The following is a 13,527-nucleotide window of genomic DNA, read 5'->3' as shown; positions in this document are numbered from 1 at the left end:
TCCGTATGTATAGGGTGCAATATACCCGTCTGGACACGTGACCAGTGTCCCTAGATACACAGTCAAAGAACTCCAAAATACAGGACAGCACTCCAAAGTTCGTGAAATAAGTGGATTTATTCACCACATGCGACGTTTCGGCCTTACTCCATGGGGCCTTTCTCAAGCATGACCTGTGTGTGTATATATACACACCGGATCATACATGGAGCCCTAAATATTATTTTTTGTAGTCAATCACTGTACACGTGTAGTACGCTAGTCTCAATATTTGTTGTCCTGAATAATTCCTTCTATTTCTTTGTGTTCGCTTTTCAGGTGGAGAATGGCGGCTCAAATACGAGCGATCTGTACGTGAGATTGACTTCACAAGGAAACGGATGCAGCAAGAGTTTGAGGATAAACTGGAAGTGGAACAGCAGAGTAAGAGGCAGCTGGAACGCAGAGTAAGTTTGGTTGCCATTTTTACTAATGGATTTCTCTATGATAGTTTGCTCAATGTATGGGGAGAGGCAGAAGACACAATGGTCTATGTGGATATTCATGCTGTATTTTTAGTCTTGAATTGATGTTAACGGCCACCTCTAGGTTTACTTCTTGCAGTATGAATTTAATACTTTGGTGAAGATGCTCTTCACTGAATAAAGGCAGCAATTTGCTTAATCCATATTCAGGACATGCAGACAATAAATCCCTTCGGGCTTATTCAGACGAACGTGTGTCAAATCTGCCGTGAAGATCAGACCTTTTTCATAGCCAATTTACACCCGTGCGGGACCCGTCTTCACGGATCCCTCATAGACTTGAGTCTATTGAGGAATCTGTGAAAACGGACAGAAAAAGGACCTGACCTATTTTTTCACAGTCCGTTAAAACAACGGCGATGTGAATAGCCTCCTAGAAAGAAATACAGGCAGCCGTGTGACGGCCATTAAAAAAAGGCCGTCACACGGATGTTTCAACGTTCGTCTCAATAAGCCCTTAGAAATAATTGTTCTTACTGAAGTTATAAGATGATACATTCTCCTATAATATTAGCGATTTTCTATTTTTATATTAAATGCATAGAGTTATGTCAAGTAGAAACACTTTCCGTGACATTGATACCTCAAGGTCAAGAAAGTTGTATCCATTCTTTAAGCTTTACACTTGTCGGCTCTGTACATAAAACTTTTCTACGTTTAGCTTGCAGATCTGCAGGCAGACAATGATGAGACTCAGAGAGCGCTGCAGCAACTGAAAAAGAAGTGCCAGAGGCTGACGGCTGAGCTGCAAGATACCAAGCTCCATTTAGAAGGGCACCAGGGACGAAATCATGAACTTGAGAAGAAGCAGCGAAGGTCAGTCATGTTATAAATTCTCCTTGGTTTAGTACTCGTTTTCAGAGAAGAGATTAAGTATTTTGAAAGCTGTATTTCTGATGACCCAATAAGTAGGATGCATTGGTGTTCATTAATGTATATTTTTTACTTGTCACATAATCATTTCTACATTTCAAGACACTATCCTATTGCAGTCTGTCTTTGTCATTGTATGTTAAGAAATAACCGTTTACTATCATGCCATACCCCATAATCTGTTCTCTAAATTGTCAATGATTACTGTATATATCTCAACTCATTGTATATATTTTTTTTTATTTAAATGTGACGGTCTGCACTTTGTTTAACTGTATTATTGTAATAATCTATGAAGTTCTATGTAATCTAGAAATGATAAATAATTTTACACCTCCGAAGAAATATTACTGTGTTAAATTACACCTTCCGAACAAACTACCTGTAATGCCAAAGATGATCATGAAACCACAGGTGCTAGTCTTAAACTTTTAGTAGGACCTACTAAAAGTTTAAAACTAGCACCTGTGGTTTCATGATGGTGAGTAGTAGGTTCCTTGTTAGCCATCCAGAACACAGGGCATTATAGGGATAATAGTCCTAGTCTACAGTCCATATTGGGACATATGGTCTATTGGTAAATAGTAAATCAGAGACCACACCCGGACCCCGCACCGATCAGCTGCCACCGGGCGCCGGATGTTATTCAGGATGGAAGCAGATGGCTACGACTACTGCATAGCGGCCATGCTGCAGAACAGCAACTCTACTCCTATTCACTTGAATAGGAGCAGAGCAACAGTACTGCAGCTCGGCCGCTATTCCGTCATTGGAGCCATCTGCTTCAGGCATGGACATCCAGGGCTCAGAGGCAGCCGGAGCAGCTGATCGGTGCGGGGTCCGGGTGTCATCTCTGATGTACTTACAATAGACCATATATCCCACTTTGGACTTTAGACTAGGACTATTGTCCCTATAAAGCCCTGTGTCCTGGATGGCAAAGAAGGAACCTACTATAGAGATAGGAAAACAGTTCAGATGTGGCAGCTTTGCATTGCGTAGAGTGAAATCCGCAGCAAATCTTCAACATGATGGGCATGCTGTGGGCTGAAGGAATCTGCAGCCTTAAAAATCTGTGGGGGGAGCTGATAACTGATTACCTTTCTACGCCAGTTTTATGCCGTAAAAAAGTCATAAAAAGGTCAAAAGTCACAAATTGCAAGTTTTTGGTTCTTTTGCGTTGCCTTTAATCTTTTCTGAAAAGGGGGCGTGGCTCTAAATGGGGGGGGTTAACGTCAACGTAATTTATAGTGCAAATCTACTCCATCTCCCAGCTGATGTAGATTTGTGGGGAGTTGCAAGGTAAAGGCCTCCTACTTTTTTTATTTTATAGTATGTCTGATCTGAAGGGAGAATGGATGGCGCATGTCCGCGGTTGTTGCACCACAATTGAGGCGCACAGTCGGCCGAAAGGTTCTACACATTTATTAAGAGACATTCTCCTTTTAATAAATGTGTTGCATTCCCCCCAATGTGTAAATGGTGGTCTAAAAACCTCACCTACATGTATTGTGCTGAAATTTACAGCACACTTCCAGCCAAAAGGAAAAAAAATTAAAAATTGTGCACCTGAACACAGTTCCTGCACAAAAGTGAACAGTCTTTCTGCTGCTTGTTTTCATACTTCTGCTTTAGTTTTTTGAGATGGGAAGCAGCTGTCTGATGCTACCATTGTTGGCCCTCATAGGACTCATTTCTTTGTCACCGGTCACCCCAAGGTCCAGTGCCCTCCCTCTCTCCGTTCTTCCTGACTTTTTAAACACCGGTTTAGAAGTCTCTTATACCTAGGATTGTGTAGTGAACATGCTTGTTTAAATCTATGGAAATACACTTTTAACCAAGACATTTCTTCCAGGTTTGACACTGAGCTGGCACAGGCACAAGAGGAGGCACAGAGAGAGAAGACGCTGAAAGAAAAGCTGAGCCGAGAAAAGGACGTTTTTACTTCGGAGGTGTTCAGCGTCCAACAACAGCTGGAGGTACGTCCGCTAACCTTGTGAGCTCTGTCTAATGTCAAAATGTAAATGAGCAAATACAACCGTTAAACATACTGCTCATTAGCAGAAATATGCTAAGTTGTATGTATAGTATACATTACCTACATATTCAGCAGCACAATACACAGAAGAATTACATTAACATTGGTTTCTGTCCTCCGTAATAAAATATCCCTTTCTCGGATACGGAATCCTTTTTTTTTTTTTTTTTTTTTTAATAAATCAGTTTTATTGTGATATTTAATTTTTTTTTAAGCATTTTTTTTAATATGGTCTTTCATTAAAAACTACTTTTTAGGATACAGATTCTATGTATCCTATACATAGCAACTGTATCGTTCGTTCTGAGCTGACTGTTAGTTCAGTTTAACTGACGGCTTGGCTGCGAGTGGGTTTTGCGTGTGTCTGACACACAGGGATCCACCTTATATTGATCACATCGAAGTTCATCAATATCGATCACATGTAAGTTCTGCAGGATCCAATATCGATTACATCTAACTTAGGATCCAACTAATATCGTTCACATCTAACTTTCAGAGACACGCAGGACCCACTCTCATACAATCGGCTGAAAAAGAAGGTTACACAGGATACATAGAAGCTGTATTGTAAAAAAATAAAAAATGGAAAAAGTCAATTTAAGAAGTGTTTTGAAATCACAAAAAACATTGATTTAATAATAGTTAAAAAAAAATTCAAAGGTTTTCATAGCCTTTAATTTACTTAAATTTTTTATGTTTTTAAATTGTTGGATGACTCATGTGCCTGGCTGAAACCCACATGAATAGACGGAAAACATCCAGATTCTTTGTAGATTTAGGCGTGGATTTGAAGCTATGAGTCAGTACTGCACTATCCCCATAACACCCACAGAGTGGCAGAGTATCCGATATATAAAAGTTTAAAATTTATGTAGAGAATGTTGATTATTCTGTACAAAATTCATTTTCTTGAATGGTGAACTCGGTATCTTAATGTCCTACATATTTTATTGGATATTTTTAGGAATGAAGCTTTACTTTCAGAAATTGCGAGTCCGGGAATAGAGAATAGTGAATAGAGCAATAGCAGTGTTTTGGGAATGAAGAGAGGACAAGGGCTGTTCTGATGCCTATACGTTTATTGGCACAGCCTCCCTGCTTTCTTCGTTCACAGAATGTAGGGAGCCATAAAGGGCACCCCTATTCTGCGGAGCAATCCCACCTGTAAAGGGATCAATTTAGATAATGAATTAGAAAATTGCTCATAATGCAATTCCCTAACGTACTAGTTATGGTGGCTATAATGTAGTGTCACTTTAAGTATGAAGCTGAGTTTTATAGACTAAAGCATTTCAAAGATGTTTTTAAGAAAAAAGAATCAAAATATTAACACCTGCAACTAACAAATAAATATCTCTTCTCCGCAAAATGATTTCCTCACATGGTCCTGGAATTAGTGAGCATTTGTGAATTTAAAAGGCTCTGTTTCATTTATAAATACCCGCACTGCATGGCATGCTTATCTCAGCGGGATAACATTTTATTCTCTCTTCCGCCAGCTTAAACTTCTTTAAAATCAATAAGCCAGTGCTTTACTGTAATTTTGCCTCTTTTTATACCTGCTCTGATACTTGTTTCAACTGAAAATAACCCATCTTTTTCCTATAGTAATGACATCAGTTTTGCAGTGTGTTTTCATGTGTTTCGGGTCATCATTTAATATTTCTCCTTTTTATAAAATTGCTGTATACAAATATTTATATGTTCGTTCTTTGATATATCTCTCGGATTGCGGTTTTTTCTTTATCAGGAGAAAGACTCCGAGATTTTAGTCCTCACGCATAAGGTTGAACAGCTGGAGGTTGAACTTCAGGATGTCTCCTCTCAGGAGTCCAAGGATGAGGCTTCTCTTGCAAAGGTCAAGAAACAGCTTCGAGATTTGGAAGCCAAAGTTAAAGATCAAGAAGAGGAGCTTGACGAGCAAGCAGGAAGCATTCAAATGTTGGAGCAGGTTTGTCCATTGATGCCCATTGAGAGAATAAAGTTACAGCATTTACAACACATTTATTTAACTGTTTTGGGGCATAAATGATGAGAGTACGTGCCTAAAAAATTACCTAGATCTGCTGATTCACTTAGATGGACTGGATCTGTGCGTGGAAGTGCTACTTGTGCACACGAGAGGCATGAGGAAACATGAATCGCAGAGTGGGGCAGATTTACTATTGCTGTGTACGTTTTAGACAAGGTAGTCCGAAAATGCGCCAATTTTATCATAGTGGTGCATACTGAATGGTATATTTTACTCATCTAGCTAGACACTTTTCCTTATAACAACTATTAGTTGGCTTGTGTTGACGGCAGTCTTTTCACCAAAATTTTGGCACACAATCTCACATTTTAAACTTTACCCCATATTTCTAGACCACACCTCTTTCCCACTAAGCCACACCCCACTGTTGAGCTTGTTGTAAAAAGTGTCTAAAACGGTTAACGAATGTGGCGCATAGAGTGTAGGCCAGAATTCTGACTTCATTTGAATAGTAAACCTACTCCAATGTCTGAAATGTTTATGGGGATGTAACATTTATATGAACAGTTGTGCAGTACGCCACAGCTTTTCCTTCAATGAGATTTCATGCTCCATTGCAGAGCCATGTATTAGGCAATTGTCTTAATAGCAATTTTCTCTTAGTTGTCTATATAAATAGGAACAATCTGGTTAATATTCCCTTTAAAGACATATGAAGACCATAGATGGGGCCCCACTAGGGATTCTATTCACTTCTATTAACCAGAGCAGAGAGCCCCTGCAAAAAAGGTGCACTCGCTCTGGGAGACTTTGTTGACTGAATATAATGGCCACCATGGGGTACTGCATTGTAGGGGATGTAGCTCATTATCGGGGTAGCAGCCGAAGAAAGGTGGTTGTCCTGAGTAAGGCAGCGGCGGGAAAGTTCAATTACCTTTCTGTGTCCTCCGCAGAATAAAATATTATATTATGGAATTGCCGTTCACTATAGATCCCTAAAATACATATCCAGTCTTTTTCATATGTCTCTCCGGATCATGTTGCCATTGTTTTCTCAGGTTATACATTTTTTTACATTTGATCTTTTTCATTCAGGTTTAAACTTCTGTTTTATGTTTGAAAAAGATCTACTTTAGAAAAGTGTTGGTGCGTGACTAACTAGGATTCAGAAGGATGTACAACATAGCTCTTGATTTTCAGGATATCGACACAAGTTTTTCTTTTCATGACCGTAATTTTAGTTAAGACTCTCTGGACTATTGTGTGCTTGAAGCCGTAAATCGTAATGGCTTACTGTGAGAGATGAGGACATGAAATAAGGATTTAAATAGTGATATTGGAAAGGATTTTGGAATAGATCAGACACAGTACAGAATTCTAACTATTTATATTATAAGATGTGATGTCAACCCAACCCGAGCAATGGAAGAGCAAAGTATATTTCTAAGCGTTAACCAAAATGCTTTGATACGCTTATGCTTATTTAAATATATACAGTAAAATTCCTTTAATCCGGCTTCAATGGCACCAGATAGGTGCCAGATTATCTCATGGTCGTAGATAAGTACATATAACTCACTTGTAAAGATAGAGAGCATTCAGAAGGAAAACTCAACCTTCCTTATTCTACTTTTGATTTTGTTAAATTCCATTTATGTTCTGTGCTGGAGACATGTACCGTATTACTAGATTTTCTGCATGCCTGATTAAAGAGAACCTGTCACTAGGTCATATAACTTGGACTGGCTAACTGATCTGAATAGCACAGTCTTCCTGATTCCAGCCCAGGTTTTAGTTTTATTTTTCTTGGACTCTCCTTCCCCCGAGATACGGCCCACCCTTGTGTTGGCTCCCTTTATGCTAATTTGCTGTAGTTATCCAACAGGGCGTAAACCACCCTCATTCTGCCTCGCACTGATTGGTCAGTATCAGAGGCAGGGAAGCTAGCTCCACCCTGCTGGCTAACCACCACAAATTAGCATATAAAGAGACACTCCAGTGGGCCATATCTCTGGAATGGAGCAGCCTACAAAAAACAGTGCTGGACCCAGGGAGACGGCACTATTTAGGTCAGTTAACCAGTTCAACTTATATGAACTAGTGACAGGTCCTCTTTAAAAGCATATCACCATTATATTGCTGCGATACACTGATTAATATTACACTTGAAATAGTCGGTAAACAGTATAGCTCAGTATCTTCTAATTCTGCCTGAAGTTAGTGTTTACATCAAAAGATGACTTTTTTTTTTTAAGATTATTCTGTGGTTATTTTAGAAATTTAGGGCTTAATTTATTTTTTTAGAAAAATCTGATTAATAACACATGGGATATGGGGATAGCATAGCTTGACTGTACAGCTTTCTCTTCATTTTGTTTTAGTTTAGAACCCTGTTAACTAAATTTTAAAGACGTTTTGGGTCTATTGTGGAAAGGTTTCATTTCTTAGGATATCTGCCTTGTTTCTAAAGGAAAGCAGTACAGTGAGAAGCTCTGATTCCTGGCCATTCAAGCAAGTCACTGTTAGAATAATAGTAATAATAAAATGAACTACAGTCAGTAAGAATTCATGTTCATCCGCTGCTCGGCCTCCTCCCTGGGCTGTTCTTTGGCCGTTTTCCATATATCTTCCTGTTGGTAGCTGTAAAAGTTAAAGAAGTGCCATTAGCTGTCCTTACATCAGGGAGCGATTGCAGAGTCAGCGACTGGGCCAGAGAGATGAATGGTCATCAGGAGACTTGTCTGGCCTCTGTTACTATATGTTCAGCACTTGCAGCTCTCTCTTCACTGCTTATATCAACTTTTTTGCAGAAAATGTGGCCCGAGAGCTGTGAGCAGGCATTTTGCACGCACCTCTCTGGGGCAGTCACTCTGCTTAAGTGCCATCTAGGGTGTGTTTTACAGATATACTTCTCTCTATTTTGATGGATCTTTTCATGCTTGCAGGATAACGACTTCCAAAATCTCTCTCGTGTGGACAACGGACTAAGGGTTTTGCTGTAAAGTTTGTACATTGACAGTGATCACTACACACAAAGGCACACTGAAGTCTAGGATCCTGTTTTTCACTTTGTTATACAGTGGCATTACTTTTCCATGATCCTATACTATTATGCCAAACAGTGTTAGCTTTACACTAAGGACCACAGAAGGGTCTAAGGGGGAATGCCACATTACATTAAAATGTCGTTCTGGGTCATCAGCCCAATGTTAAACTCACCAGGGATCTGTGGCTGCCGAGACTAGCAGTGGTCTCATCAGCCTCCAATCACTCCCAGCGGCTGGCATTTTTGCTGCCAGTGAATTGATTGCCAGGCGTCATCTATATTTTCATTTTCTTTAAACAGGTGGTGATGCGGAGTTGACCTGAGATTTTGTATTCCCTCTCCCTTTAAGGGGTTGTATGAGATTAGAAAAAATGTCTGTGCCACTCCTGTCCGTGGGATAGGTCTGGTATGTCAGCTCAACCCCCTTTTCTTGATTGGGACTAAGCTGCCATACCAGACACATCCCATGGACAGAAGTGGCACTGTCTCTAATGGGGGGGGGGGGGGGGTCGGACGCTTTTTTTTTTTTTTTAATTTCCAATATCCCCTTTAAGGGATGAAGAAAGAATATTGAAAACTCCACCAAAGCTAACATTTTTCGTTGCAGTACTAGTGGAAAAGAAAACCAGTTATGATCCCTCTTCCACAATTAAATGTCATGCAAAAGAACAAGTATTTGAAAGTATTAGTTGTGTAAGAATATTTTTGGAACATAGGATTGTAGCAAATAGCTTAGATGTAAGAAGAACAATAGGTTTGTCAGTTCCATTAATATTCAGGTAAAAGTATGTTGGTTTGTTTTTTCCTTTTAGTCAAAACTACGCCTGGAGATGGAGATGGAGCGACTCAGGCAGTCACACTCCAAGGAACTTGAGAACAAAGATGAAGAAGTGGAGGAGATCCGGCAGTCATGTCAGAAAAAGGTAATGCTGCCAGTCTATTCATTGCGGCTGACGCAATGTAGCAGCCATAAAGAGGTTATCCCAATCCATTAGAGCATGTCGATGTCATATAGAGGGTACCCTGCTCAGAACCCCCTTTTATGAGCAAGAGCAGAGAGCCACTGCAAGGAGCAGCTCCGAGTCTGGCGGACTCAACGCGACCATGTATTACATAACATTTCAATGGGCAGAGTGACAACACAAGACTTCTTAACGCTGGAAGAATGGGGGGGGGGGGGGAATGTTGTCCATATGCCCTTATAACTATTGTTCTATTACTTATCCCAGTTTATTTTAATTCATATAAAACTCCAGACAAGGGTTGGAGTAGCATTATCGTGACGTTTTCCATTTGTTACATACCTTGTCCTTAAAGGGGATGAACAGATTACAAAATTGTGACTGCTTTATTTTCGAAACAGTGCCACTCTTGTCCATAGGCTGTGTCTGGTATTGCAGCTTAGACCCATTGGACTTTTATTTACTAGCCGGTCCCTACTTCCCTTACATTTATAAATGGAATGGAGTGTATGAAGTGGGCATGAGGGTATGCCGTTACGTACTTTGGACAAAAAGTTGTTGAGAAATAAAAAAAATCCGATTAACTGTTTGCTCATTGCTGATAAACCTGAATTGGATTTGATTTTCAATGTCATATAATTGTAGACGCTGTTCTTTTAACATCCGTTCCATTTCCCTCTGAATAGCTGAAGCAGATGGAAGTTCAATTAGAAGAGGAATATGAGGATAAACAGAAGGTCCTGAGAGAGAAGAGAGACCTGGAAAGCAGATTAAATTCTGTTAGCGAACAGGTATGTTTAAAAATAAAAAAGGTCAGTACAAGCAGTCATGCATGCTACCAGCCTTAGAGCTCGAAGCAGTTTGTACTAGGCCAGCACCTGGCATCAGGATAATAATTCATACTGTTATATTGGCTCTAGGTCAGTCAGCGTGACTTTGAAACTGAGAAACGCCTACGAAAGGACCTGAAGAGAACAAAAGCGCTGCTTGCCGATGCACAGATCATGCTGGATCACTTAAAGAGCAATGCTCCTAGCAAAAGGGAGATTGCACAACTAAGGAGCCAGGTAGTTATGGTGTGAATGTGTAAAGCCTGAAGCTTCATTGTTAAGACTGGGCAATTATCGGGCAGACATGCGTTCATAGAACACTCGTTGCCGATAATTGCCCTGTGTAAACAGGGCAGCGATCAGCAGATGAACGAGCAAACGCTCAATCATCTGCTGATCGTATCGTTTTAAAAAACTGAAATATTATCGTTGTCGGCAGCTCATCTCCCTGTGCAAACTGAGGTGCGCTGCCGACCAGATAATGTATGGGATGAGCGGATCGGAGTAACGAGCACTTGTCCCCATACATAACTCCATGTGACAGGAGCAAACGAGCGCCGATCACCAACTGTCTCGTTGATTGGTGCTCTTAGCACCGACCTAAATTGGCCGGTGCACATGTACAGATTGCATGTGCACTGGCCTGTAATATGGCCTTTAAATGCCTTTATTGTTATCATAGCAAAATGTGTTTCGCAACTTTTGATAACTTTTCTGAAAAACAATAATTATAAAAAAACAGTGCAGTGTAGAAAAAGATGCCATGGCTCCTGTGACAGCTTCTTGATAAAGGCGTTACAGCCTCCGAGCTCCTGTCTGCGCTCAAGTGTACTCTGAAGGGGTAAAATAATGATCAGAAAACAGAGAAATCCCCAAGAGGCCATTTCATAATGTAAAGCAGATTGGTGCCCGGGCTCCTGTTCAGTGTGGCTGGCCCAGGATGTCTTCTCCCTCCTAGTACTGTCAGACCATAAATTCTGTTTGCTGCAATGTTATTTACTTCTGGGGAAATATTTTACCAGCCATGACACGGCTGTATATCTGCCTTTAAGTATCTGCTATCATGCATGTATACAGGCTGTCTGGCTTGTAGCAGCAAGAGATGTTTTATAGGAATTCCATGGGAATTGAGACAACGGCCCATTAAAAGAAACTTTTGTGTATCTCCCCAAGGCTGGCACTGGCTGATGTGAATGCGTTTAGTTTTATGTGTTTTCATACCATTGCTGCTGCTTCTTTTCCCCTCCACTCGTACACTTACCATCTATGCAGTGCAGGCTGTAATTCACATCTCTGGGAGATACAGTATTGATAGCCCAAGTCCTTGTCGAACAGTCTTATTGAATTCTGTGTTTTAATCACAGCTGGAAGAATCTGAATTTACTTGCGCGGCTGCAGTAAAGTCTCGAAAATCTATGGAAGTTGAAATGGAGGATCTCCATCTTCAGATCGATGATATTTCCAAAGCGAAGACTGCGGTAAGGTTTATTTCTTTATAAAACGTTCTTTGCATAGAGCCAACATATCCTGCAGCGATGTACAGAGAATGCACTCCTATTGATCCCTGTTTCCCTGGGGCTCAAAATGTAATTTCCCTATCTCATGCATGCACACATACTCTAGGGCCGGCTTCATTGGAAATTCATTTATTTAACCGTGTTTCTGGAGTGTGGAAGGAAGCCAGAGCACCCCCAGTAACACTATAGTCAAGCCTCCGCCCCAGTACAAAGGGGTGCCGAGCACTCCGCCACTGTTAGAGTTCTATCTATTTTCTGCACTTTTGTCTTTCCTTATTTCTCTTTCTTTTTCTCTCTTATTTTCTTTCACTTTCTTTCTTTTTTTTCTCTCTCTCTCTCTCTCTCCCTCTTTTGTTTTATTTTTCTCGTGCGCTCCTTCTCTCTCTTTCTCATCAAATGTGTCTTAATAGGCATAAATTTAGAAGTCTGCAAACATGGCACAAATTGTGGCACATTCATGGAGATGACCCATGTGGCACAAGTCGCTAGATCTGTTAGACAGTTTCTTATGCCACTTTATGGCTGGTATGTAAACTTTTAACTTGCTAAAAAAAAAAAAAAGATCCCAGGTCGGTTATGAAATTGGCACATATTTTATTACTCCTCTTAGGTCCCCATAATCTCTTTGTCATCTATTCTTTGTCTGGGCCATGTCCCTGCTTTTTGATCTGACTTATCCACTCCGGTTTTGGGACACACACAACTCTATTGTCCTTTTACTTTGTATCCCATTTGCCCTTTCCCATCTACTCATCTTGTTTGGGGGACCTGTATTCTAGGACTTGTCCTTCACATCTACTTATGCTGTTTTTTTATATGGTATCCACTATACTGAACACCAACAGTTTACAGACCTGTGCTTTGGACGGGATTGTTATTGCACAGCAATACTGCTGCTATATCCAAGGGCAATGAATATGTTTGTTTGAATTTTGACTCCTCTTGTAAGAGTTTATTGCTCCATGGCTGTATTACAGGATTATGTATCTTGATTTCTTATATGTAATATTACCGTACAGAGCATTTTCTCTCTTTTTAAAAGAAAAACTGCTTGTAATGTAATTGGTTCTTATGATACTGGTTAAATGTCCTAGATTTATTGAATAATAAAATAACGCAGGCCGCACTGTGAGCTGCATTGAGTCTTTAACAAAGTTTTGTCCTCCATTAACCTCTCTGCTGCTGGATACATTTACTCTGTTCGCTTTTATCATCATGTGGAAACGATACGGGTAGCGGGGGCAGGCAGCCTTGGAATGACATTTTAACTAAGTTTAATAAATTCCTCTCGTAAGCGGTGTCCAGTTTCCCCCCCAGTAATAATAAGATAGATGACAGCAAAGCCAGAGCCAGAGAAGTCGTTTTGCTTCGGAATGATGTGCTAATAGATTCATTAACTTTCTGAAGCCAGCATTATTCTCTTTATTAACCGCTCTACCCCTCCCAATTCCAGCACAGTCGCTTTCTGCCTTCAGCCGCTATGCCGCATAGAATATCTGAAAACTTTCAGAATAATGTTTTTTTAAAGCTATTGTCTATAGTATGCCATTTACCAGTGTTTCTCAACTACTATAAGAGTTGGTGATCCTTTCAATACATCAGGTTAAAATTTCTAACAAAGAACACTATGTTTGTCAAGTGCAAAGAAAGTCGCTTTTCTATGCTTCACTCAATACTTTGGCGTGCCTTGTGTGCAAATTCAAGGACACCGTGTTGGAGTCCGCCTGCGATATGCGGGCAGTATAATTACCTCTCATCAGCG

At 40.3% G+C, this 13,527-nt stretch overlaps 1 protein-coding gene across 7 annotated transcripts in view; it reads left to right on the top strand.

Annotated features, from left to right (window-relative positions):
- Positions 1-13,527, top strand: part of MYO18A (myosin XVIIIA) — a 311,527-nt gene that overhangs the window by 262,030 nt on the left and 35,970 nt on the right. For all 7 annotated transcript variants that reach the window (XM_075854304.1, XM_075854303.1, XM_075854300.1 and 4 more), the window contains 8 exons: positions 319-446; positions 1,186-1,340; positions 3,253-3,376; positions 5,189-5,389; positions 9,269-9,379; positions 10,105-10,209; positions 10,339-10,485; positions 11,613-11,726. In XM_075854304.1, the coding sequence (XP_075710419.1) occupies positions 319-446; positions 1,186-1,340; positions 3,253-3,376; positions 5,189-5,389; positions 9,269-9,379; positions 10,105-10,209; positions 10,339-10,485; positions 11,613-11,726 (1,085 nt within the window). The remainder of the gene's footprint in view (positions 1-318; positions 447-1,185; positions 1,341-3,252; positions 3,377-5,188; positions 5,390-9,268; positions 9,380-10,104; positions 10,210-10,338; positions 10,486-11,612; positions 11,727-13,527) is intronic.

This window comes from Rhinoderma darwinii, chromosome 2, assembly GCF_050947455.1.
Source record: "Rhinoderma darwinii isolate aRhiDar2 chromosome 2, aRhiDar2.hap1, whole genome shotgun sequence".
In the NCBI taxonomy this organism is placed as follows: Eukaryota; Metazoa; Chordata; class Amphibia; order Anura; family Rhinodermatidae; genus Rhinoderma; species Rhinoderma darwinii.
This window is presented reverse-complemented; position numbering and strand designations above follow the sequence as displayed.